Here is a 26,648-nt window from a genome sequence, read left to right on the forward strand (position 1 = left end):
GTGAGGGTGATTAGAGAAGTGTCAGAGTAGACATGGAATTCATGAATGGCTATTTATCATTTCTCCTCCCCCTTTTTGGCATCCCAGGCTTGCCTCTAGTTTTAGGTCCTTTAGTTTGCTTCTGCAAGTGGAGAGAACACCTACCTGAGAGGGCTCTTTTCCCCTCATGTACAGTTCAAGTAAAGATCAAGAATTTTTTGTAAAATTATAGAAATTGACTGTGTAAATGCTTGATGGAATTGTTTCCTGCTAGTATAGCTTTTGAAAGGTGCTTTCTCCATTTATTTAAAACTACCTATGTAATTAAAAAGTATAATGCAAACAAATAAACAATTAGAAGAGATGTACTTGCATATCAATATAGGTGATTCTCTAAAATCACTGCCTACCATGGAAAGTCATTTTTCCTAATGTTCTGACTCAATGCTACATTAAATGTGGCATGGAGGAAGAGTCTTGGGAAAAGCTGAGAACTGTAAGTGTTCTCAATAGGCAAAGACTTTGTAAAGAAATCCCAGAGTAACGGTGGCATTTGGCTGAGGGGTGCTGGTAAGACAAGAAGGCCAGGAAGCCTGTTATTTAAGCCCAGTGTGTCACATCTCCTCTCACATGTGGGGCCATATTGTTCCTGAGTCTTACCTTCTTTAGTGATGGCATCTGCAGTCTCTTTGGCCTTGTCTTTAAGGTCCTTGACCACGCTGTCCATCTGGGACTCATGCTTCAGGAAGAAAGGACGGATGATGCGCTTGTAGAGCAGTTCAGCCCCATTAGAAGGGCTCGGGGCCATGCACCACAACAGGAAGCCACACTGCAGAATAAGAGCCAGCATGGGTAACAGGAGGGTGGAGGGGCACGTTCTGAGAATACACACTGTCTTTTACTATGGGGATGGGAAATGTCTCTGGTATTTTCTCCAAAGGCATTACCAGTGTTTTCTGCAGGTTAAAGGTGGGCTTTCTTTAAAAACATGATGAGTAATGAGCTGGTAAGGAAAAGCTGAGACTAAAAAACAAAGGGTAAAACACACCAGGCCGGGCGCGGTGGCTCAAGCCTGTAATCCCAGCACTTTGGGAGGCCGAGACGGGAGGATCACAAGGTCAGGAGATCGAGACCATCCTGGCTAACATGGTGAAACCCCGTCTCTACTAAAAATACAAAAAAACTAGCCGGGCAAGGTGGCGGGCACCTGTAGTCCCAGCTACTCGGGAGGCTGAGGCAGGAGAATGGCGTAAACCCGGGAGGCGGAGCTTGCAGTGAGCTGAGATCCGGCCACTGCACTCCAGCCTGGGCGACAGAGCGAGACTCCGTCTCAAAAAAAAAAAAACACCACGTCCAGGAGCTTAACTATCTTCCTAACTTGGACCACGTTTTAGTATATAGCTGTAAGAAGCTTTCATTAATCATAACTCTCAGAAATCAATTAAGAAAATATAGTACTTATCTGCATGCATAAAGCCCTATCCAGATAAGCCTAATATCTAGGAGGCTTGTGCTTGCTAGGCTTACCTTGGTAAATTTATCACATTTGTTCATCCTATTATAGAAAAAATACCTTGTCCATTCTTGAATTCTTCCTTTGGTGGAACCTCAGTTTTTGGGTAGATCTTTAGCCTTCAAGGAATCTTTACAGCTGTTCTTCATCTTTCATCTTAAATGTAGTTATTATTCCTAACTCCTTCTTTACAGCTCTACTTTGCCATTGAGATTTTTTTTTAAATTGACAAATTTCTGCCCTAATTACTTAAATAAGGATTTTTACACTATTTATGTCCAAAAATTTTTTACTGTTTATTCAAAAAATACCAACTTGCCACTTCAAGTCATCCATGCAATTTACTCCTTTTTAAGATAAAAAGGAAAAAAAAAAAAAAGAAGGGAATATTCAGAGTAATCTGCCCAATTCCCTAGAAAGTTTAATGAACAATATGCTGAGTTATTTTAGTTTAAAAGATTTTAACCACATTTTATTCCACACAGCCTAGGTGACTCTACAAAAAAAAACAGAAGTCACTTACAGAGAGATTCCAAATCAGTATTTTTTACATCTTCTCCTTAAAGTAAAAACATCTTAATTTATCATGCTTTAAATTTAAAAGGCTTAGTCCTTATGATTCCAAACCAAGGGATATACTCTGATAATCAACAAGCTATGATGCCTTTCCAAGACAGTCTTTCAAATGTTTTAGAGATACAAAGCTGATAAAAGGCGAACACTAATGACAGAGTTTTAGTTTAAAATGCACAAATAGCTCACTCCAACAGCACCGTGTTGGCTCTGAGAAATTTATACTACACTGTGAACTTGTACTACACTCTGAACTTGTACTACACTCAAAAAACAAAACCCAAGTTCTCAACAAATTAATATCGCCAGATTATTATTTTTGAGAGTCTTGCTCTGTCACCCAGGCTGGAGTGCAGTGGTATGAACATGGCTTACTGCAGCCTTGAACTCCTGGGTTCAAACAGTTTTCCCACCCCAGCCTCCCAAGTAGCTGGCATGAACCACCAGGCCTGGCTAAATTTTTATAACTTTTTTTTTGTAGAGACCAAGTCTCACAATGTTGCCCAGGCTCCCCTTATCTCAACTACAGTAAAAAGTAACTCTTGAAATGTAACCTTTGTGAATTAAAATTTGTTACAGATGCACAAGTGTTTTTAAGACAGAGACTTACTGGGCATAGTGGCATGCACCTGTAGTTCCAGTGACTTGGGACACCAAGGTGCAAGGATTGCTTGAGCCTAGGAGTTGGAGACTGACATGGTTTGGTTGTGTCTCCACCCAATCTCATCTTGTACTGTAGCTCCCATAATTCCCATGTGTTGTGGAAAGGACGAGGTGAGAGATAACTGAATCATGGGGGTGGTTTCCTGCCATGCTGTTCTCGTGGTAGTGAGTAAGTCTCACGAGATCTGATAGTTTTACAAGGAGTTTCCCCTTTCACTTGGCTCTCATTCTCTCTTGCCTGCCACTGCCATGTAAGACATCCCTTCGCTTTTCCTTCATCTTCTACCACGATTGTGAGGCCTCCACAGCCATGTGGAACTGTGAGTCAATTAAACCTCTTTCCTTCATAAATTGCCCATTCTCAGGTATGTCTTTATTAGCAGCATGAGAGCAGACTAATGCAGAGACCATCCTGGGCAACACAGCAAGAGCTCATCTCAAAAACAAAACAAAACCCAGAGACTATAGGACTAAATTTTTTATAAAACCCCAAAACTATAGCTGTATGCTTAAGAAACATACCTACCACAAAACCAAATAGGAACACTGAAAATAAAGTTATGGGAAAGATATATCAGACAAACACCAACTCCCAGAATAGCTCATTAGTAATATTAATACATACAAATTGCTTAAGGCAAAATAAGTAAATAGAATAAGGAAAGCAATTCAGCAAGAATATTAAAATTCCTGAACTTGTATATACCTTTGAAATATGTAAATTATATATAGCTTTGTATGTTTGTAATATAATATTTTTATAATTATATATTTTATATATAGCTATAGATAGCTTTCAAATATGGCTTTAAAATATGTAAATGTAAGTCAGAATTATATAGACAAATGGACACAATCTGCAATCATAGATTTTAACATTTCCATCAGAAATTGATATACTAGCCAGGCTCACACCTGTAATCCCAGCACTTTGGGAGGCTGAGGTTGGAGGATCACTTGAGCCCAAGAGTTTTGAGACTAGCCTGTGTAACATAGGGAGACCCCATCTCTATGGGCAAAAAAAAAAAAAAATTTTTTTTTTTTTTTAGATGGCGTCTTGCTCTCTCACCCAGGCTGGAGTTCCGTGGCACAATCTCAGCTCACTGCAACCTCCGCCTCCTGGATTTAAGCGATTCTCCTGTCTCAGCCTCCCGAGTAGCTGGGACTACAGACGCACACCACCATGCCTGGCTAATTTTTCTATTTCTAGTGGAGATAAGGTTTCACCATGTTGGTCAGGCTGGTCTTGAACTCCTGACCTCAAATGATCCGCCCCCATTGGCCTCCCAAAGTGCTGGGATTACAGGTGTGAGCCACTGCTCCCGGCCACAAAAAAAAAGAAAATAATTTAAAATTAGCCAGGCTTGTATGCCTGTGGTCCTCCTGGGAGGCTGAGGCAGGAGGGTGGCTTGAGCTTGGGAGGTCGAGACTGCTGTGAGCTGTGATACCACTGCTGCAATCCAGACTTGGTGAGAGAGCAAGACCCTGTCTCAAAAAGACCAAAAGAAAAAAAAAATTGATATATAAAACAACCTAGAAATTAGTAAGAATACAGAATAAAGAACACAAAATTTAACTTTTTTTTTTTTTTTTTTTAAAGACAGGGTCTCACTTTGTTACCCAGGCAGGAGTGCAGGGGCACAAATACACTATAGCCTCAACTTCCTGGGCTCAAGTGATTCTCCCGCCTCAGCCCTCCAAGTAGCTGACACCACAGGCATGCAGGCACGCATCATCACGTCTGGCTAATTATTGTACTTTTTGTAGAGACAGGGTTTCGCCATGTTGGCCAGGCTGGTCTCAAACTCCTGACCTCAAGTGATCCACCTGCCTCGGCCTCCTAAAGTGCTGGGATTACAGGTGTGAGCCACTGCACCTGGCCTAAAATCTCACTCTAAAGATATATACAGATCTCTCAACCCAACAAACAGGGATTCAGGGATTCAAAGAGTTAGTATAGTATATAGAGAGTAACAGGATGGGCTCAAAGAAACTAATTTCCAATCCCGGTTCTGCCATTTACTAGCTAAGCAAACCTTGTGCAAGTTACTTAATCACTTAAGTCTGTTTTTTCCTCTATAAAATAGGTATTGGGAATTTAAAAATCTACCCCTATAATTTTGTAAGAAAAGAAAATTACTGAGCATAGCAAGGACTTTCTCTGACCCAAGAATACTGTGTTTTCTAACAGCATCTATGAAACATTACTAACAGGAGAGCATATTAGCTTTCAGTGGGGGAAAGCAAATCCTAGAACCAAAAACATTTCAGCAAATCTTTATTTTTATTTTTTATTTTTGAGACAGAGTCTCACTCTGTCACTCAGGCTAGACTCCAGTGGCGTAATCTTGGCTCACTGCAACCTCCGCCTCCTGGGTTCAAGCAGTTCTCCTGCCTCAGCCTCCCAAGTAGCTGGGATTACAGGCACGTGCCAACATGCCCGGCTAATTTTTTAAATTTTTAGTAGAGATGAGTTTTTGCCATGTTGGTCAGGCTGGTCTCGAACTCCTGGCCTCAGGAGATCTGCCCACTTTGGCCTCCCAAAGTGCTGGGATTACAGGAGTGAGCCACCGCGCCTGGCCATAAGTAAATATTTTAGAAACTCTCCTTTTAGTACATGAAATGAAATTCAAATTTATGATATACTTAATTACAAAAAATATATAGTCTAACTGCAACATAAAGGAAAAACAAAATGAAAGTAATTTATAATATATATAAGTATGCAAACAAAACAATACTAGAAGACATCATAAAGTACTTGTAAGTAGAATCACTGACAGTGGCAGCTATGAACAGAATCTTCCATATATTCCCATAGGTTAAGAATGTCTGAGGGGCCAGGCGGTGCCGGCAAGATGGCTGCACTTGAGAAGATGACGTTTCCAGAGAAACCAAGCCACAAAAAGTACAGGGCCGCCCTGAAGAAGGAGAAACGAAAGAAATGTCGGCAGGAACTTGCTCGACTGAGAGACTCAGGACTCTCACAGGAGGAGGAGGAGGAGGACACTTTTATTGAAGAACAACAACTAGAAGAAGAGAAGCTATTGGAAAGAGAGAGGCAAAGATTACATGAGGAGTGGTTGCTGAGAGAGCAGAAGGCACAAGAAGAATTCAGAATAAAGAAGGAAAAGGAAGAGGCAGCTAAAAAATGGCAAGAACAAGAGAGAAAGTTAAAGGAACAATGGAAAGAACAGCAGAGGAAAGATAGAGAAGAGGAGGACCAGAAACGACAGAAGAAAAAAAAAGAGGAAGCTATGCAGAAGATGCTGGATCAGGCTGAAAATGAGTTAGAAAATGGTACCATATGGCAAAACCCTGAACCACCTGTGGATTTCAGAGTAATGGAGAAGGATCGAGCTAATTGTCCCTTTTACAGTAAAACAGGAGCTTGCAGATTTGGAGACAGATGTTCACGTAAACATAATTTCCCAACATCCAGTCCTACCCTTCTTATTAAGAGCATGTTTACAACGTTTGGAATGGAGCAGTGCAGGAGGGATGACTATGACCCTGACGCAAGCCTGGAGTATAGCGAGGAAGAAATCTACCAACAGTTCCTAGATTTCTATGAGGATGTGTTGCCCGAGTTCAAGAACGTGGGGAAGGTGATTCAGTTCAAGGTCAGCTGCAATTTAGAACCTCACCTGAGGGGCAATGTATATGTTCAGTACCAGTCGGAAGAAGAATGCCAAGCAGCCCTTTCTCTGTTTAATGGACGATGGTATGCAGGACGACAGCTGCAATGTGAATTCTGCCCAGTGACCCGGTGGAAAATGGCGATTTGTGGTTTATTTGAAATACAACAGTGTCCAAGAGGAAAACACTGCAACTTTCTTCATGTGTTCAGAAATCCCAACAATGAATTCTGGGAAGCTAACAGAGACATCCACTTGTCTCCAGATCAGACTGGCTCCTCCTTTGGCAAGAACTCCGAGAGGAAGGAGAGGATGGGCCACCACGACCACTACTCCAGCAGGCTGTGGGGAAGGAGAAACCCTAGTCCAGACCACTCCTACAAAAGAAATGGGGAATCTGAGAGGAAAAGGAGTAGTCACAGGGTGAAGAAATCTCACAAACACACATCAAAGAGTCGGGAGAAGCACAATTCACCAAGCAGAGGAAGAAACAGGCACCGCAGCCAGGGCCAGGGCCGCCGGAGCCAGAGCCGCAGGAGCCACCGCAGCCGGAGCCAAAGTTCCTCTAGGTCCCGAAGTCGTGGCAGGAGGAGGTCGGGTAATAGAGGCAGAACCGTTCAGAGCCCCAAATCCAAATAAACTAGTTTTGTTCTAAAAAAAAAAAAAAAAAAAGAAAAGAAAAGAAAAAAAAAGACTAGGCCAGGCGCGGTGATCCTGTAATCCTGTAATCACCTGTAATCCTGGCACTTTAGGAGGCTGAGGAGGGTGGATCACTTGAGGTCAGGAGTTTGAGACCAGCCTGGCCAATATGGCGAAACCCTGTTTCTACTAAAAATACAAAAATTCGCCAGGTATGGTGGCAGGCGTCTGTAATCCAAGCTACTTGGGAGGCTGAGGCAGGAGAATCACTTGAATCTGGAAGGTGGAGGTTGCAGTGAGTCAACATCATGCCACTTCACTGCAGCCTGGGTGACAGAGTGAGACTCTGTCTCAAAAAACAGAATTTCTGAACTAGAGGAACTATACAGCCTGCTTTCCATATCAGAGCATTCAACCCAATGTGATTCACTGCCATAATCTCCATGTTATGATTTTAAGCCAGGCTTCTCTTCACCTTTCCTATTCCTTTCATTTAAAGACTCCAAAGCTTGTTTACTGAGCACAGATCTTGGAAAACAGGATCTTCAGACTTGGGAAAGCATGACAGTAGGTGATGGAAGGGTAAAGACTCAGACTAGCATCTAGTAGTCTCACTACACATGGATAGTAATGCTATGTGCATGAATGTGCAATCATGCAAAAACTCAAATCAGCCGCCTCCACACATACAATGGTAGACTAAGACCTTCTGTTAAAAGTCCAAGCACTCCAAGGAAGCCAGTGTCTTGAGGTACCCTCAGTATGTGCAAGTAGTTACATGTTACTCTTAGTTCTCCCAGCAACTCTGCTCTAGCATGCCCTAGGCTTAGCCAGCAGCAGATCTTACTGAATTGTAAGATGTTGCCAGAGGTTCAGAACCTTGGTTTTTTGAGATACGCATTTGCATTGACCCAAAATGGAGAATTAAATAACTGTGTTTTTCACTGGCATTAGCTTTGTTTCCTTGGCCTAGTGCCAGTTAATTACAGCAGACCCTGCAAAACCACCTCTCTAGTTATTTCCCTGTGGAAGCCTTTTGGTTGTTTTGTTTTTTGTTTTGTTTTTTTTTTTTTTTTTTTTGAGACGGAGTCTTGCTCTGTTGCCAGGCGGGAGTGCAGTGACGCGATCAGCTCACTGCAACCTCCGCCTCCGGGGTTCCAGCAATTCCCCTGCCTCAATCCCTCTACGGGTGTGTGCCACCACGCCCAGCTAATTTTTTGTATTTTAGTAGAGACAGCGTTTCACCATGTTGGCCAGGATGGTCTTGATCTCCTGACCTTGTGATCCACCCACCTTGGCCTCCCAAAATGCTTAGGATTACAGGCGTGAGCCACTGCACCCAGCTGCCTTTTGGTTTTTAATATCCAAAATTCATATAATGTTTTACTGTAGTTGCTTATATAGGAAAAGCTGTACATCCCCAAAATGCAATACAAGATGATGTACAGGAAATGTCTTGAGTAACATTTTTGACAGAATATCAGAATTCCTGGTGGACATTTTGACGAATATGCGGAGCATCACAGGGGATGTGCTATGTATTCCTGCACACAAAGCAATTGTTTCTTACTATATTAACTATTTGGAGAGCAGCAAGTGTTTTTAGCATCTAACACCCTAACATGATATTTGTTATTTATATATAGGTATTCTGCTGTATTTTATTAATCCTTAGGGAATTCGTTGGGGAGTTTTACATTGACATGTAATATATTAAAATTTTTCCCACTTAACATAGTGGAAAATAAGCTCCTGCATAGAATGTACTCCTGCATAGAATATCTGATTTTCAGAAATGGATTATCGAGAGAGACATATCCATATTAAAACCAGAAGCATTAAGGTGAAGTGAAAATGACTCATTGGATTAAGACTCAGGAGAAGTGGGGCCGGGTGCAGTGGCTTATGCCTGTAATCCTAGCACTTTGGGAGGCCAAGGTAGGTGGATCACGACGTCAAGAGATCGAGACCATCCTGGCCAACATGGTGAAACCCTGTCTCTACTAAAATTAGAAAAATAGCCGAGCATGGTGGCGGGCGTCTGTAGTCCCAACCACTCAGGAGGCTGAGGCAGGAGAATCACTGGAACCCGGGAGGTGGAGGTTGCAGTGAGCCGAGATTGCACCACTCTGCTCCAACCTGGTGACACAGCCAGACTCTGTCTCAAAAAAGAAAAAAAAAGAAAAAGGAGAGGTGGGGTGTGTTTTATGACTTTAGGCAAATCAACCTAAGAGACAGTTTTCTCTTCTGCAGGGCTTTAGGAAAGTCACAAATTAATGTACTTGAAGAGAGTATACAATAGAATAGTAGTATTACCAAATCCTAAAATTCTTATTGTGGAAAATCTCTGAAATATCACCTGCCTACATAGATACTAACTCTTCAGCAATCCAGACAAGCTGATTATCTTTTCTGGATGAATTAAGTCAAGTGTCCACAGTTTTGTACCTCTTCAATGTGATTACTTTATAGGCTAGACTGCAGACTGTTAATTTACTACTTTCTGGTACTGGTACCCTCTAGCTATTGTCTTGAGACAGTAAAATAATTACTGCTGTCTAGGTACATCTTTAGCATATTCCAGTTCTGAAATGAAATCATTTTCTTATATTAAAAATAAAGTTAATTACTGTTCAACTCCCAAGGTGATATTCAGCTGCCACCTCTTACAACCCTCTCTTCTTAATCTATGTAACTATTCTACAGCCCAGGAATAGCCTGAGTTTGTTTATTTATTTATTTATTTATTTATTTATTTATTTATTTATTTATTTTTTGAGACGGAGTCTCGCTCTGTCGCCCAGGCTGGAGTGCAGTGGCACAATCTCGGCTCACTGCAAGCTCCACTCCACCTCCCAGGTTCACGCCATTCTCCTGCCTCAGCTTCCCAAGTAGCTGGGACTACAGGCACACGCCACCACGCCCGGCTAATTTTTTGTAATTTTAGTAGAGACAGGGTTTCACCATGTTAGCCAGGATGGTCTCGAACTCCTGACCTCATGATCCACCCACCTCGGCCTCCCAAAGTGCTGGGATTACAGACGTGAGCCACCACGCCCGGCCTAGCCTGAGTTTATTAAAATCACCCACAGAGATCTGGCTGTCTTTTCAGTCAAGCTGCCCTCAAAGTGCCAGCTGATGATACTCCCAAGGAGACCCACAAGCCCACTGCTGCCTGCAGTTCAGACAGAGTCCATGCTATTTTAACTGGACTCTTGGCACTATTAGCACTGACACAGTGACTCCTTAAATTACAAATTACAACAGGCCATTCTATTCCGTCTGTGCTTCTAATGCTGTCACCATCTGATTTTCCCCCAGAAAAGATACTTTCCAGGTAGGGGCATGCTTAACATGCAGTTAGGGAATGGAAAGTTAATGTCAGAAGAAAATGTACTTCAACACTGACTTCCTGATAGGCTACAATGACTTGATCAGAAACATAAGTCTAAGAAGCCTTTGCAGTGTAGCCACAGAAGAGTTACGGGCTACGTTTAAAACACTGCTCAGCATGCACAAATAAAAGCTTAGAAAGGACGTGTTAAAGGAAAGATTTCCCTGTCTTTTTGGCCCCCTATGAAGATTAAGAAGAAAAATGTTGCCAGGCATGGTGGCTCACACCTGAAATCCTAGCACTTTGAGAGGCCGAGGTGGGTGGATCACCTGAGGTCAGGAGTTCCAGACCAGCCTGGCCAACATGATGAAACCCTGACTCTATTAAAAATACAAAAATTAGCTGGGCGTGGTGGTGGGCGCCTGTAATCCCAGCTACTTGGGAGGCTGAAGCAGGAGAATGGCTTGAACCCAGGAGGCAGAGGTTGCAGTGAGCTGAGATCACGCCACTTCACTCCAGCCTGGGCAATATAGCAAAACTCCATCTCAAAAAAAAAAAAAAAATGTTGTATTCTCTGTCAGTGGGTGAAATAGCACAGGTGACAATTCAGGTCAGGACCTAATCCTGCCAGAGTTTACTCAACCTTGTTCTAAAAATAAATCTAGTCGGGCCTGGTGGCTCACACCTGTAATCTCAACACTTTAGGAGGCTGAGGCAGGGAGATCACGAGGTCACGAGTTTGAGAGCAGCCTGGCCAATATGGTGAACCCCGTCTCTACTAAAAATACAAAAATTAGCCGGGTGTGGTTGTGCACACCTGTAGTCCTAGCTACTCGGGAGGCAGAGACAGGAGAATTGCCTGAACCTGGGAAACAGAGGTTGCAGTGAGCCGAGATCATGCCACTGCACTCCGGCCTGGTCCACAAAGCAAGACTCCATCTCAAAAAATACATATAAAAAAATAAATCTAGAAAATGATTTAAATGAAGGTAAACATAGGATACAAAGATATTAATTGCAGCATTATGTATAATCACATGACAAATGTCCTAAATGTCTTTCAATTGGGAATGGGTAAATTATCAATAATAGATTAGACAGCTTGTCAAAGAATACTCAGTAACATGAGAAAATACTCATAATACTGTGTTAATTGAAAAAAGCAAGACAATTATATGTGATCTCAACCACACATATGGTTAAGACAGCAATACATATATATACACACATATATACACACACAGTTCTGTTTGTATTTATACACATAGACGAATATATTTGCACATTTTAAAAAATGGGAAGACTAAGATGTAGGATTACAAATGTTATTTTCCTCCCTACATAAAACACTTCCCAACACACACACACACACACACACACACACACACACACACACACACACACTCACACAAAAATGTAAACAGTAGGATAACAAGGACTTTGTTTTATTCACCAAAGTATCTCCCAGATGTAGAACAGAATCTGACACATGGAGGTTCTAAATAAATATCTGCTAAATAAAGGAATAAGCATATATAAATTTCATAATCAAGAAAAAACAGCTTTTAAATTTATTTTTAAACCCTCTTGCTCAAGGCCAGATATCAAAGCAAAGCTCAGAACATGCATGATCCAATTTCTACCTAAGTACATCATATATTATCTTCTCAACTAAGCTTTGATGCCTAGCCATTGGCTCCTTTTATTTTCCTCCAATCTTATAAGCTGCTTTAGAAAAATAAAAATAAAGCCAACAATATTAACTCTGCAAAAAATAAAATATTAAACATGTCCTTGGGCCGGGAGCAGTGGCTCATGCCTGTAATCCCAGCATTTTGGGATTACAAAGTCGGGCAGATCACTTGAGGTCAGGAGTTTGAGACCAGCCTGGCAAACATGGTGAAACCCCACCTCTACTAAAAATACAAACATTAGCTGTGTGTGGTGGTACGTGCCTGTAATCCCAGCTACTTCGGAGGCTGTGGCAGGAGTATCGCTAGAATTGAAGAGGCAGTGGTTGCAGTGAGCCAAGATGGCGCCACTGTACTCCAGGCTGGGTGACAGAGTGAGACTCCATCTCAGAAAACAAAAAAAAAAATCCCATGTCCTTACTTCTAAGTCTCTTTTCCACATTTCCAGTCAGCATGTGATTGCAACAGCATAGGTAAGATGGATTCTAGTCCTTAAAATTCAATACTCTCCTGAACCTTCTCCTACAGACTCTGCAGTTCAGAGGCCTCTTCTCAGTCTGTTTACTAAGTCATTCAGAATATGCCACTAATGTAGGAAGAAAGCATTTTGATTGACAGCATCATGAATTTTTAATCCTTTCAAGTATATTATCTATTTGGAATGTATGCAATAAATTCACTTTCATGAACACTATGATGCCATGCAGCTGGAGACTACTAATAGATACACATTCATTTTACCATTAGGGAAGAAAATTTGCTGCAAAGCAGTATTTTAAATGAACTTCAAAACCAAATATAAATGATTCAATGACTACCATTTATTTTGGATCTTCCCTCTACCTCTCTGTGGACTCCATTAGCAGAGGTGATTAGGAGTAGGCTAGAAGTCAAGCTTACTCACATTTTGGAAATTTGAAGTCAGGTAATACTGCAAGTAGTTCTGCTGACAAGATATTGTTCACTGCCACAAACAAGTGGGCCCAAAGCAAAAGCCAGTTTATTTCCACTAGACTGCACTGTGAGGTCCCTACCATTAGATGGATCTTATTAAAGGCTTTAAAATTATCTGAAGTTTAAATTATGTCATGTCCAAATTAAAGATTACAAGAATATTTTTATGAATGTTAAATGACTTTGAATAATAAAAACAAAAAAAAATCAAAACAAAAAAATCCAATCTTTGAAATCAACTCTTTCCACAGACCAATTTTTATTTTCTTCCATCAGTTTTGAAAGGAAAATTCTTCATTGCCTTACAAGGCATTCTGTGGTGAAGTCATTCAAAAATATAACAGAATCTATACTGAGCATGTTTTTATTTAATTTTTTAAACTTTAAAAGACATGATACTTTATATAGTGTCTTGTCTTCTTTCTTTTTTAAGCATAAATGGTGTGTACTACTGTATTTAACGTTCTATTACTTTTTTTCTTTTTCGAGACAGGGTCTCTGTCACCCAGGCTAGAGTGCAGTGGTGTCATCATAGCTTACTGTAGCCTTGAACTCCTGGGCTCAAACCCACCTCAGCCTCCAGAGTAGATGGGACCACAGGCATGCACCACCATGCCTGGCTTTTTTTTTTTTTTTTTTGGTCAACATGCTGTAATCTGGGAGCCTAACTAGTTTTTAAATTTGTGTGTGTGGAGACAGGGTCTCACCATGTTGCCCAGGCTGGTGTCAAACTCCTGGCCTCAAGCAGTCCTTCTGCCTTGGCCTCTGAGTATGCTGGGATTACAGGCAAAAGCTAGCACACCTGTCCTCTATAACTTTTCATAATTGCTAAATTATGCAAAAATTTCTGGGTCTATACATACGGATTTGTTTCATTCCATTTAACTATATGGATATACCATTAATTCAATTAACCATTTACCTGCTGATGAATATTTCAGTTTATAATGTTTACATTATGCAGTTCATATTATATATAGTTTACAACAAAAAATGCTGCCATGAAGATCTTTGTGCAGCTCTTTAATGCACAGTGACTATTTCCTTAGAATTGTTAAGAATATCATTTTTCAATTCAACAAGAAATTGTTAAAAGGTCCCTTAAAAAGATTATTCCAATTTATACCACTACCCTGTTAAGTATCCCTTATCTGAAATGCTTGGGACTAAAAGTGTTTTGGGTTTCACATTTATTCAGATTTTGGAATATGTATATTATACCAACTGAGCATACCAAATCAGAAACTCTAAAATCTAAATGCTCCAATGAGCGTTTTCTTTATCTGAGCACTCAAAAAGTTTGGGGTTTTTAAAGCATTTAGGATTTCAGATTTCAGATGTTCAGCCTGTACCACTACCTGTCTGTTTCCCTATACATTCACCAATACCAGATATCTTCAATCTTTAAAATATCTGCCAGTTTAATGAACAAAATATGGGATTTTACTATTTTAATTCACACTTCCCAGATCACTGCTGAGCTGTTTACTGGCCATTCATATTTTTTCTCTTCCATGAAATACTTTCTTTTCCCATTTTTCTTTTTCTTTTTACTTATAGAAATTGTTATGTATTCTGGATATTCCTTATTTGGTGTAAATGTTGTAAATCTATCTTCCTAGTCTGTCATTATTTTAACTTTGTTTATGCTGCCCACTGTCATAGAAATTTAATTTTTAGAAATTTTATTTAGTTGAATTTATCAAATCTTTTTCTTTGAAACTTTTGTATTTTGTCTTGCTTCTGTACCTCAAAGTTAAAAAATATTGTCCTCTACTTTTTTCTAAAACAGACGTTTCAGCATAAAAGTCCTGTCTTTGCAAGTCACTCAGGAAAACAGGTGGACACTAATTAAGGGCAGTTACTTCCCTACCCCTGCTGCTCCAACCCCTAGAGCTGTGAACTATAACCCAGGATCACTTCCTTTTGATGCTGCTTTGCTGGGATGGAGGAGGGCGGTACAGTGAAGCTTTGACCTCAGGAGCTTTTCGTGGTTAACTATGGTTCCTGTGTGCCTGAGGCCCCCCACTCCTAGGACTCATCCACCCCCTACCCAGAACTTACGAGTACTGGCACAGACTGGGACCCTCTCCATTCCAGTGCCTGATGGGATAGCTGATACTCAGATGAAAAGGAGTTTGTAGGCCAAAATAAAAAGATATTTTAAGAGTATATTTCTTTTTTGTTGTTGTTGTTGTTTTCAGAGATGGAGTCTGGCTCTGTCGCCCAGGCTGGAGTGCAGTAGCGTGATCTCGGCTCACTGCAACCTCTGCGTCGCAGATTCAAGCAGTTCTCCTGCCTCAGCCTCCCAAGTAGCTGGGACAAAGGTGCACTCTACCACACCCAGCTAATTTCGTTCGTATTTTAGTAGAGACAGGGTTTCACTGTGTTGCCCAGGCTGGTCTTGAACTCCTGAGCTCAGGCAATCTGCCCGCCTCAGCCTCCCAAAGTGCTAGGATTGCAGGCATGAGCTGCTACACTCTGCCAAGAGTACGTTTCAAAAGAAAAACAACACAATCAACTACAGGTTTTGGTCAGGAGCAAAAATATTAGAACTGCTGACCAAGAATTTTAAACTGGGGAGCGTTAACCATACTAAAAGAAATGAGAAAATATTAGCAATATGAAACAAGAAGAAAACAGAAAAGAGCCAAGCAAAAACATTAGGTGTGAACAATATAACAGCTGAAATGAAGAACACAATATATGGCAGGAATAACAGAATGGTTATGATATAATCATGGAATACAGTTGAAAATTAGATGGTCAGATTGAATCCAGGCACGATGGCTCACACCTATAATCCCAGCACACTGGGAGGCCGAGGTGCGTGGATTGCTTAAGGTCAGGAGTTCGAGAGCACCCTGGGCAACATGGTGAAACTCTGTCTCTACCAAAAAAAATACAAAAATTGGCCAAGCATGGTGGTGGGCACCTGTAATCCCTGCTACTCAGGAGGCTGAGGCAGGAGAATTGCTTGAACCCAGGAGGCAGAGGTTGCAGTAAGCCAAGATCACGCCACTGCACTCTAGCCTGGGCAACTGAGCAAGACTCCATCCCAAAAAAAGAAAAAAAGAAAAAAAAAGCTAAGACCAAAGAAAAAGAAATATATATCCATAATTACCCAGAACTGAAACTCAAGATATTACCATTTGTGATGGTGGTTGGGGTGATGGAGGTTCCTATACTTAATTTCCTATATCTAAATTTCTTTAGATAAAATTGTTTAAAAGAGTAGCCAGGTGCAGTGGCACCTGCCTATAGTCCCAGCTACTGGGGAGGCTGAGACAAGTGGCTTGCTTGAGCATTTTTTTTTTTTTTTTTTTTTTGGAGACAGGGTCTCGCTCTGTCGCCCAGGCCTGGCTTCTTGTTTATAATCTAAGACAGAGCCACAGATGTACAACATTCAAGCATTTATTCCTACTTCTTCTATACAGGTCCTGAGATGGAGTTTTAGTGGTAGGGAGAACCAACATACCTTCAGCATGTAGTAGAAGGGGAACCATGACAGGAAGATATCAGAGAAGAATTCAGCAATGCTGAACACACCATACACTACCCAATAGGTCAGCCACTGGGTATCATCTTCTTTGTTGGGACTCTCTATAGCTTTAATTCTGAAAGGCAGTACAAAAGAAAGTATATCATTTGGTAAGATATCAATGAAACATTTTCAAACACACTTTGATAACCTGTCCTCTGATACCACTGAGGAACTTAGGCACATGTAGGCACTGTGTCACTAGATGCAAGAGTACAGCTTAAAGACTGGAAGCAATGTAGATATCAGGACAAGCCATTATAACCACTTGTTTCTAGTCTCCTGGTCACCAGAGAAACCAGCACCAGCTGTCACTGCCCTGGATCTCCACCCTGCTAAAGACTCCCCGCAAATCCTAGAATATACCACTAGTGACTGGGAGCTAGAGCAATTTCCACTCCCAAGCTGGGTCCTGCCACCAGGGATATATCAGGAAGAATTCTCTCATGATAACCAGGTTCTTATGTACTTTTAATAATTGAGATATATCATGGGTGAATAGGAATTTCCCATAAAGCAACATTTGGAGCATAGGTTAGGCACTGCCCAAAATCCACAGCATATTTTATAGTAAATGGGTGAAAACAAACATCATGGTGTCTATTTAGTTCAGAATGTCTTTATCTGATCCACAGGCTATGAACTTTCCTCCTCTCCTCAGCTAATAACAGGACTTTCCCAACTCTAACTATTGCTTAAAATTCATTCTGCAAATGGATGGAAATAAATTTAAAATAATTTTCTCTTCTAAATCACAGAAATTTCCTTCAGTCCTAGGAATCCCATTATTCTAAACCTGAAGCTCCACAATTTCTTATCCTAACAGATCTGTATTTATCATAACTGAGCTGGACTGAAACAGTAAAATAAAAGAACTCTGAATCTTGTTTAGCCTATGAAACAGGTTAATTACTGAATACACATTGGCAGGGAGCTAAGCTATGAGGATGCAAAGGCATAAGAATGATACAATGGACTTTGGGGACTCACGGGAAAGGGTAGGGGCAGTGAGGGAGAAAAGACTACACATTGAGTACAGTATACCCTGCTCGGTTGATGGGTGCACCGAAATCTCAGAAATTGCCACTAAAAGACTTATCCGTGTAACCAAATGCCACCTGTTACCCAAAAACCTATTGAAATAAAAAATTTTCAGAAAACAAATACATTGGCTACTCCATAAAATCAGCTCCCCAGAGAGACAGTCAGGCTGCTAAATCATGCTCAGCCAGTCACTAAGAAAGCCCTTGTACAGTTAATTAGAAGCAGCTATGTGTGTGTTTCAGAAAATAACCAAAAGGGGGAAAAAATAGCTCAATGAGATTATTACTAATGAGGAAGACATAGGCACAAGTAATAAGCTGAATGTTGCTTTGAACTTCAAGACTAGGCAAAATTTTTATTTTTTTGAGACAGGGTCTCTTTGCACAGGCTGGAGTGCAGTTACACAATCATAGCCCACTGCAAACTCAAACTTCCGGGCTCATGTAATTCTCCTCACTTCAGCCTCCCAAACAGCTTGGACTACAGGTGCACACCACCACACCTGGCTACTTTCTAAATTTTTAATAGAGACAAGGTCTCACTGTGTTGCCCAGGCTGGTCTCGAACTTCTGGACTCAAGTAGTCCTCCTGCCTCAGCTTCCCAAAGTGCAGTTTGGTGGCTCCCACACCCAGCCTCAAATTTTTCAAAGAAATATATAAAATGAATTTAGGAGAGCTGATTATTTTAAAAAATGGCTTGTAATGTATGCACAAAGTCTACATTTTTTTTAGCTTCCTTCAGATAGAAGCTGGCTAATGTAATAGAAGGCCAAAGGAAAAGTGTAGGCAAGGATGTCAACCAAAGAACACAGTATATCCTTTATGTGTAAGATTTCTTCCCCTGCTGTGTTTCATTTGGTATAGTATGGCTTATCCAAATTTAATTGGATTTATTTAGTTATTAGTATAATAAAAATTTGTTTCCCGTAACTTCATTCTGGGCAGAGGAGATACATAGTTACATTTCACTTAAGATCTTAGTTTTGTGAACCAAAGCATCTAACAACTAAAATACCTAACCATCTAACAACTAAAATACCTAACTATGTACTTCCAAAAGAAGCAACTCTCGGGACATACATGGGAATTAAACAGTCTTTTCTAGAATATGACGTGAAAACCTCAAAATGTGATTGGACTGTCGTTATTAATCCAGTCGCTTTTAAATTATTTTGGCCACAACCCTCGGTAAGCATACATTTTACATCATGATCCAGTAAACACACATCTTCACATAAAAATATAAACTGAAATAGATGTTTCCTGAAACCATTCTGATATTTTAAATTCCATTCTATTTCATTAGTTTTCAAATGTTAGTCAAGTTGCACAAACTGAAAAACAGGAAGCCTAACGGTTCAGCTCTTTTAGGAAAAAAATTTTTTTAAAATTCTTATCTACAATATGAATTCTAAAGTCCCCATGTTAATATAGTAGAATACTATATAGTAACATTGAAAAGTAGAAATAAAAGAACTCCAAATTGAATACATACATTGATCCCAACTTTGCAGAAAACCAAGGCATATGAAAGAAGCCAGGAAAAGACCACCGAGTCTATTAAGCTAAAGAGATTTTAAAAATAGATCTTCTCATATTATTGAAGCATTTAAATATTGTTTTAATTTAAAATAGCACAATGTTCAATTTTAAAAATGTCTTTATGTGTCGCAACAATCATAAACTACTCAAAACAAGAAAAAAGGGAAGAGATGGTCAAGCTCACTCAAGAACCTGAGGTTCAAAAAAGTGAAGTGCCCCAGGTAATCATGGTGAGAGAAGAAAAAAGCTTAAAACTGAGGTTTCTGGCTGGGCACAATGGCTCAAGCCTGTAGTACCAGCACTTTGGGAGGCCGAGGTGGGCGGATCACCTGAGGTCAGGAGTTCAAGACCAGCCTGGCCAACGTGGTGAAACCCCATCTCTACTAAAAATACAAACAAAAATTAGCCGGGCGTGGTGGCACATGCCTGTAATCCCAGCTGCTTGGGAGGCAGAGGCAGGAGACTCACTTGAATCTGGGAGGCGGAGGTTGCAGTGAGCCGAGATTCCACCACTGTACTCCAGCCTAGGCAACAGAGCAAGACTCGGTCTCAAAAAACAAACAAACAAACAAACAAACAAAAAACAACTGAGGTTTTCTGAATGCTAGTTATATATCTTCTTCTTTAAAATACTGATTGATTGATTGATACAGGGTCTTGCTCTGTCACCCAGGCTGGAGTGTAGTGGCATGATCACAGCTCACTGCGGCCTCAACCTCCTGGACTCAAGTGATCCTCCTACCTCAGCCTCTCCAATAGCTGGGACTACAGGTGCACACCATCATGCCTGGCTAACTTTTGTACTTTTTTATAGAGACAGGGTTTTGCCTTGTTCCCCAGGCTGGTCTCAAACTCATGGGCTCAAGTGATCCTCCTGCCTCAGCCTCCCAAAGTACTAGGATTACAGGCATGAGCCACCATGCCCAGGCTACTTATATAACTTCTGAATAGACTTCCTTGTCCAAGTTCAGTAGACAAAAGTGATTCTCCAACAAAACACTCTACTGCCTTGTACAAATATGAATCACATTCCAAATTGGTGTAGCAGAATCAAGAGGTAGCAATTTAGGCAACATAGAGGATTCATGAAACCATAAGATATGGTCCATGCTACTAGATCCCTTGCAGTCTAGCCAAAATGGCCAAGCCATAGAATGGAGGGGTAGAAACCTAATAATTATTTAATTTAACCTTCATAATAGCCATGTAGGATAGGTATTGTTCCTGTACTTGAGTGGAAGAAACTGAGGCTTAGTGAAGAGAAATAACATGTGCAGGGAACCCAGCTACAAGTAGCAAGGATTGGTCTTATACCTAAAAGTAACTCCAAAGCCTGTGCGTTGTTCACTATCCTATGCTGTCTTACTAATTAAGAGAACAATTCAGTGGCAAGCTGGATAGTGCTTAGCAAAACGTCTGGTACAAAGTAGGCATTTAGTATTTATTGAATTAATATACATACAACAGGAGTTCATAATCTTACTTTTAGAGGGGACCCCAGAGAAAGGTTAAATTGGTCACAGAGCAGAAAAAAAGGAGGAATGGTCATAGTCTCAATGTCCAGATCCCTGGAGGTCCATTCTACCCTCCACCCTACTCACCTAGGTTTGCGATGAGGAACTATCAGAAGTGAACAGGATAGTGTTCTGAGTTGGTGTCCTAGTCCACTGGTCCCCAAACTTAGATGATCATCCACATCTATCTACAGAACTTATTAAAAATATACATGCCTGGGTCCTTCTTCAGACCTAGTGATTCAGCTGCTCTTACAAGGCTGTGCAGGTGATCGTAATGCAGAACTGTGTTTGGAAACCAGCTCAGAGTTCCAGTCTTCACAGCACCTGCCCTACTTGTTCTAAGAAAGGAAATCCAAATGGCCAGTTTGGGTATAATCAGCTGTAGCTAGAGGGCAGGTTGTCTCTTTCCAGTAATGAGTGAGAGGCCAAAAGAGAAGAAAAGTTGGACATAGAAGGCAAACTGAATAATGTCTCTCCTAAAATTAGAATAAGTCAACTCTAATATGATCTAGAACCCTCATCTGAATATCCTGAAATTTGTAAAAGGATTCAAGATAACAACACTGAAATAAAACTGTTCACTAAGACTTCAAGAACTGCATCTCAAAGCCCTGTATCTGTCTAGCTGGAACTTCACCCTGCACAGTTCCTTTCACCTCTAGCTAACCCCTAGAGGAGTTCTGGAATGACCCCATGGCAACAGGCAACAATTCCTACCACTCTCTCCACAGGCCTGGTCCACTCTTTTACAGGCTCCTCTCTCTCTAGTACCGCCTCATCCTCTGGCAGTCACACTGATCCTGGGCTCAGAAGTAACTCCCAGAAGACACACCCACATACAGCTTCTGTGGACAGACACCACAGTCTAACTGCTCTCTGCACACCTTACTGTCATATCCTCACCACTGTTCTAAAGCCTGGCCACCTAGGCCCGGTGTTGTGGCTTCCTTATTCTCTCTCCTGAGCCATGTTCTGAGGCAGCATTTTGCTTCCCCAAAGCAGGTATCAAGAGAAGCCAGGGCTGGGTGAGCAGCAGAGGCACGACTACGGTGCAGAGGATGGTTGGCAAAACTGTGGAGCAGCTGGCAGCTCTAAAATTAATTGAGCAGAATTAGGAATCACCATGTATGGAGCTGGAAGACATCTCAGAGATGAACTAGTTCAGATTCTACATTTTATATAGATAAAATGAAATTTAAAGAGAAAGGAGGTATATTAAAATGAATTTTAACTTATTAAACTAAAAGGTTACAGAGTATGTGTATGTAAAGGGCAATAGACGGTTTACATTTTGGCATATCCATACAATGAAATATACTGAAGCCTTTAGAAAGGGTATTGATAGGGAAAGATGTCCAAGATACAGTGTTGAGTGTAAAAAGTGAATTCTAATTTTTTGTTTAAAAAAAGATATGTTTTTGCATGTTTACAGACCAAGAATGATATCCAGAAAGACATGCAATACATTTCAAATTGTGTAAAGTTAATCCTGATTAACAGATTTTTACTTAAAGTCTTCGCAATGAGTATGTACTAATATTGATGAAAAAAAAGAAGGGGACGGGGGAGATTTCCTTTTGGAAAAGAATGAGCATCGACTTTTTTTGTTCTGTTGTGTTGTGTTTTGATGGAGTCTTGCTCTTGTGGCCCAGGCTGGAGTGCAGTGGCGCGATCTCAGCTCACTGCAACCTTTGCCTCCCTGGTTCAAGCAATTGTCCTGCCTCAGCCTCCTGAGTAGCTGGGATTACAGGCACCTGCCACCATGCCCAGTTAATTTTTGTGTATTTTCAGTAGAGACCGGGTTTCACCATATTGGCCAGGTTGGTCTCGAACTCCTGACCTCAGGTGATCCACCCACCTTGGCCTCCCAAAGTGCTAAGATTACAAGTGTGAGCCCGCACCCGGCTGAGCATCAGACTTTCTATAATGATTTTCTCCTATGAGACTAGTTCTCTCTGTAAGGCTTTGTTAAAAATAAACACTAAAGTGAACACCAGATATATTCATTTAAGTTATCTTTGAGAAAACAGCCAATATATTTTTTTTAGACAGAGTCTCACTCAGTTGCCCAGGCTGGAGTGCAGTGATGCAATCTCGGCTCACTGCAAGCTCTGCCTCCTGGGTTCACGCTATTCTCCTGCCTCAGCCTCCCAAGTAGCTGGGACTACAGGCGCCTGCCACCAGTCCCAGCTAATTTTTTGTATTTTTTAGTAGAGACGGGGTTTCACCGTGTTAGCCAGGACGGTCTCGATCTCCTGACCTCGTGATCCACCCACCTCAGCCTCCCAAAGTGCTGGGATTACAGGGAGATAAGAGATTAAAAAGAAAAGAGAGAGATAAGACTCTAGTTTCTTTGGCTAAGTAGCTGTTAGAGGGTTTATGTTGTTAATAAGGCTAAAAGGAGATTAGAGTTACCCATCAATTTTAACTATACCCTACTGCAAATCCCATATGCTACAGGTAGTAAGAAGTTAGCTGAAATCCCCAAATTCATGTTTGCAGGTAGTGGGAAGAAATTTGAATATGGCTGAAAACATTTTTCAGGCCCACTCTGCAATAGTAGAATGGCAGAAATTCTTTACATTGGCATTGGACTGGTACATATATGAACACAACTCATGGGCCATCCCTCATCCAGTCCACTGGGCCCCAGTAACTGGTACCAGTTCACTCCACCCTTGCTGGCCCATCTACTTGTTCACACCTTGGCTGCTATTTTCTGAAAGCAAAGGCAAGAACCAAGGATGGCCAAAGAATAGCATTAAGATGTGAAGAAAACAGGATTGAGCAGAGATGATTCTGGGCTGGTTACCAATATTCTCTCCTTCCCAAATTAAGTGTCATCATTCAGAAAACCTAAGATATTCCCTGACCCACGACACAAGTAAACTGTACATCCTCTAAGGACTTTAGTGACAACAATGTGTCAATGGATGTTCACCAATTATAAAAACCACCACTCTAACCAGGCATGATGGCTCATGCCTGTAATCCCAACCCAATCCCACTTTGGTAGACCAAGGTGGGTGGATCACTTGAGGTCAGGAGTTCAAGACCAGACTGGCCAATATGGTAAAACCCCCTCTCTACTAAAAATACAAAAATTAGCCAGGCATAGTGGTGCACGCATGTAGTCCCAGCTACTCAGGAGGCTGAGGCAGGAGAATTGCTTGAACCCAGGAGGCAGAGCTTGCAGTGAGCCGAGATCGCGCCACTGCACTCCAGCCTAGGCGACACAACAAGACTCCATCTCAAAAAAACAAAGACAAAAACATAGCCCTCTGGCAGAAAATGCTGATGATAGAGGAGGCTGTGTATGTGTAGGCGTAGTGGGTACACGGGAAATCTTTGTATCTTCTGCTCAATTTCAATGTAAACCTAAAATTGTTCTAAAAAATAAAATTCATTTAAAAAGAAAGAGAAAAAAAAAAAAAAAACTCCACTTATCACCTAGGCATTCTATAACACCAGATTTTTAAAGCTATTTTATTACCATCATGCCATTTTGGTTGTTTTGATCTGGAGAGAGTATCTGTCCCCATAAATCTAGATACCATATATATGCTAATAATTTCCAAATTTGTATCTGCTGCTCAATCTTTCCATTGTACACTGCCTGGCAGTTAAGTATTCACTGCTGAATGATGGTCACCAGCATCATCAGATTGTCATGGTAACACTGCTGCTTCAAAAATCCTATTATAGCAACCAGTCACTACCATTGCTCAAGGAAATAGCAGACACTGTACCCTGCCTATCAATTAGCCAGTTCTTCCTCTTCCTACTCACCCACAGAGCCCTGATTTTATGTACATGTACCTGGCAGATCTGCCTTGACTTAGGGAAGCTAGGCTCCTCCCCCAGGCCTAGGGGATAAATCAAAGTTAGTACAAACCCACTATGGTAATCCCATTGCTTTTTGCTAGATACTAACTTTCTTAGCCCCCTTGGAGTTAAGGATATCCATGTGACACAGTTCTGACCAACGAAACAGAAAAAGAAATACAGTAGAAGGCTTTGGGATAAAATTTTCCTCTGCTGATAAAATAAGAGGCTCACAAATAAAAGGTCTTCCAGCTTTCTGCTCTTGAAAGCCTTAGCGCTATATGGCAACAATCTTGCTATATACTGAGGAAACAGGCATGGGCAAGGAAGATTATACTCCAAGGTTGCTGGAAAAAAAGCATGGATTTCTGCTGTAGCGCATTGAAATTTCAACCTCCAGACTTCTTACATGAGGTAATTCAAGGTCATTATGTTTAGGCCACTGTAAATGGCTGCGGCTCACTGAACTGACATAAAAGGTATGCAGAATCACCGAAAGCTTTCTAAGCCAAGCTTAAGTTAGTTATCTCGGTATTGGTCAAACTGTGCTCTTCTTCTTTTGCTGAGGTTTCATCTATCAATTAATATTTCAAAATACTTACAGCTAATGCTTACTTGGAGGGAGACAGAAAAGAGACAACTTTCCATCCTGTTTTTCAAATTATTTCAGACACAATGAATCCGTCTGGAAAAATATCCACTTTTACATGTTCTTAATTCAGATCTATTTTGTTCTTACTATGCAAAATAGATCAAATGCTTTCTTATATGTGAACTGTACAACTTTTTTATATTTCTGTTTTGAGTTCTTGCTTTTAGGACCAAGTTCATATTTCTTATGCATAAGATTTAATATTAAAAAATTGTTAGTCCAAATTATACGCAATGCTTAGGAACATATATACCATTGCACCAATACAGAAGAAAACCACTAACCATATCAATATTTTTAATCTGGAAGGACAAAACTTTATTGTGTTTTATTCTTTGAATAATGATGCCTTAAGCTGATTTAAGTACAGGAAAAAAAATAATAAGTCAAGGAACAAAAAATGAAAGTAAAAAAATAAATGAAAGAAAATACTCTTTGGAAGGTTTTTCCTTAAATCAATTAAAAGCTTAATGACACAAAGTTAAAGAACTATGGCTTTGATTAAGTCAGTCTTCCTCTTTATATGTTAATAAAACTAACTGCCCTTAATTGAGCACTTACAGAATGCCTGATTTGTCCTAAACATTTGACATATATTATCCCAACTCCCCCCAACCCTATCCCCACCATTTACATATGAGAAAACTGAATTTTATAAAAGTTAAGCTGTTTGCTTAAGAGGTAATAATCAGCTCCATATATACATGCTTCTGGCTACTCACAACTAAGACACATAGGTACATACTACATGTACTTGCATGGTTCATAAGTAATTCAGTTGCTACAATTCAAACTAGCCAAATGACATAAAATTAAGTAATAGTATGTCTTCACAGCATTGACTTTATTATTCAAACTATTTACCAGAGACTGACAGTGTGAAAAAACAGCAGTTCATTAAAATATATTTATATATCCATTTATATCCATATATATTTTAATTTTATCCACATATATGGATAAAAAGCTTTAAGATGTCCTATTGGTAAAGAACAAAAAGGAATCATCTTCTGATCCATCTGTTTTATATTTTATTTCTAATGTGGTAACTTATGTTTAATAGTAAATATTCCAGAGGTTAAGATAGGTTCTTTGAAAACTGAATATGAAGAACATGGACCATAATGTTTACAATCCTTTTTGTTATGGCAGACACATAACTTGACCATCCTCCATGCCCACCATGCATGGGATTGCTTTTGGCTGTATTTATCAGAGAGTATGATGTAGGAATTCCTAGTAATTCAAAATGGTTTTCCTATTATCAGTACCTCAAATAAGAAAGAAAAAAGAATCAGACATTTTAAGACATAAACACTAGTTTGTTTCCATGCCAATAAGGAAAAGATTTTTCTCCTTCATAGAAAAAAAGAAGGTGGGAAACTATGCGTGATCAGAAAGTTACATATCTTTTTCCCTGCAGAGTATATGTGCTTTTAAAGCAAGAAAGACAACCAACAAACAGAATGAGAAAGACTAATGAAAGACCGACTGGGCGCAGTGGCTCATGCCGGTAATCCCAACACTTTGGGAGGTCAAGGCG

At 40.5% G+C, this 26,648-nt stretch overlaps 2 protein-coding genes across 5 annotated transcripts in view; one reads left to right on the forward strand and one right to left on the reverse strand.

The window, feature by feature from the left end:
• The window catches only part of SRP19 (signal recognition particle 19), a 31,860-nt gene extending 24,317 nt beyond the window's left edge, over positions 1–7,543 (forward strand). For 2 of the 4 annotated variants that reach the window (XM_073994068.1, XM_045394101.3), the window contains one exon: positions 5,550–7,543. In XM_073994068.1, the coding sequence (XP_073850169.1) occupies positions 5,557–7,005 (1,449 nt within the window). In that variant the 5' untranslated portion in view covers positions 5,550–5,556 and the 3' untranslated portion in view covers positions 7,006–7,543. The remainder of the gene's footprint in view (positions 1–5,549) is intronic. The other 2 variants (XM_073994070.1, XM_073994071.1) reach the window with 1 other exon arrangement.
• REEP5 (receptor accessory protein 5) overlaps positions 1–26,648 on the reverse strand; it is a 46,443-nt gene that overhangs the window by 10,568 nt on the left and 9,227 nt on the right. The window contains exons 3-4 of the mRNA XM_045394106.2: positions 16,463–16,601; positions 640–808 (exon numbers count right to left, since the gene is read on the reverse strand). Of these exons, the coding sequence (XP_045250041.1) occupies positions 640–808; positions 16,463–16,601 (308 nt within the window). The remainder of the gene's footprint in view (positions 1–639; positions 809–16,462; positions 16,602–26,648) is intronic.

The sequence above is a fragment of the Macaca fascicularis genome, chromosome 6, assembly GCF_037993035.2.
Source record: "Macaca fascicularis isolate 582-1 chromosome 6, T2T-MFA8v1.1".
NCBI lineage: Eukaryota > Metazoa > Chordata > Mammalia > Primates > Cercopithecidae > Macaca > Macaca fascicularis.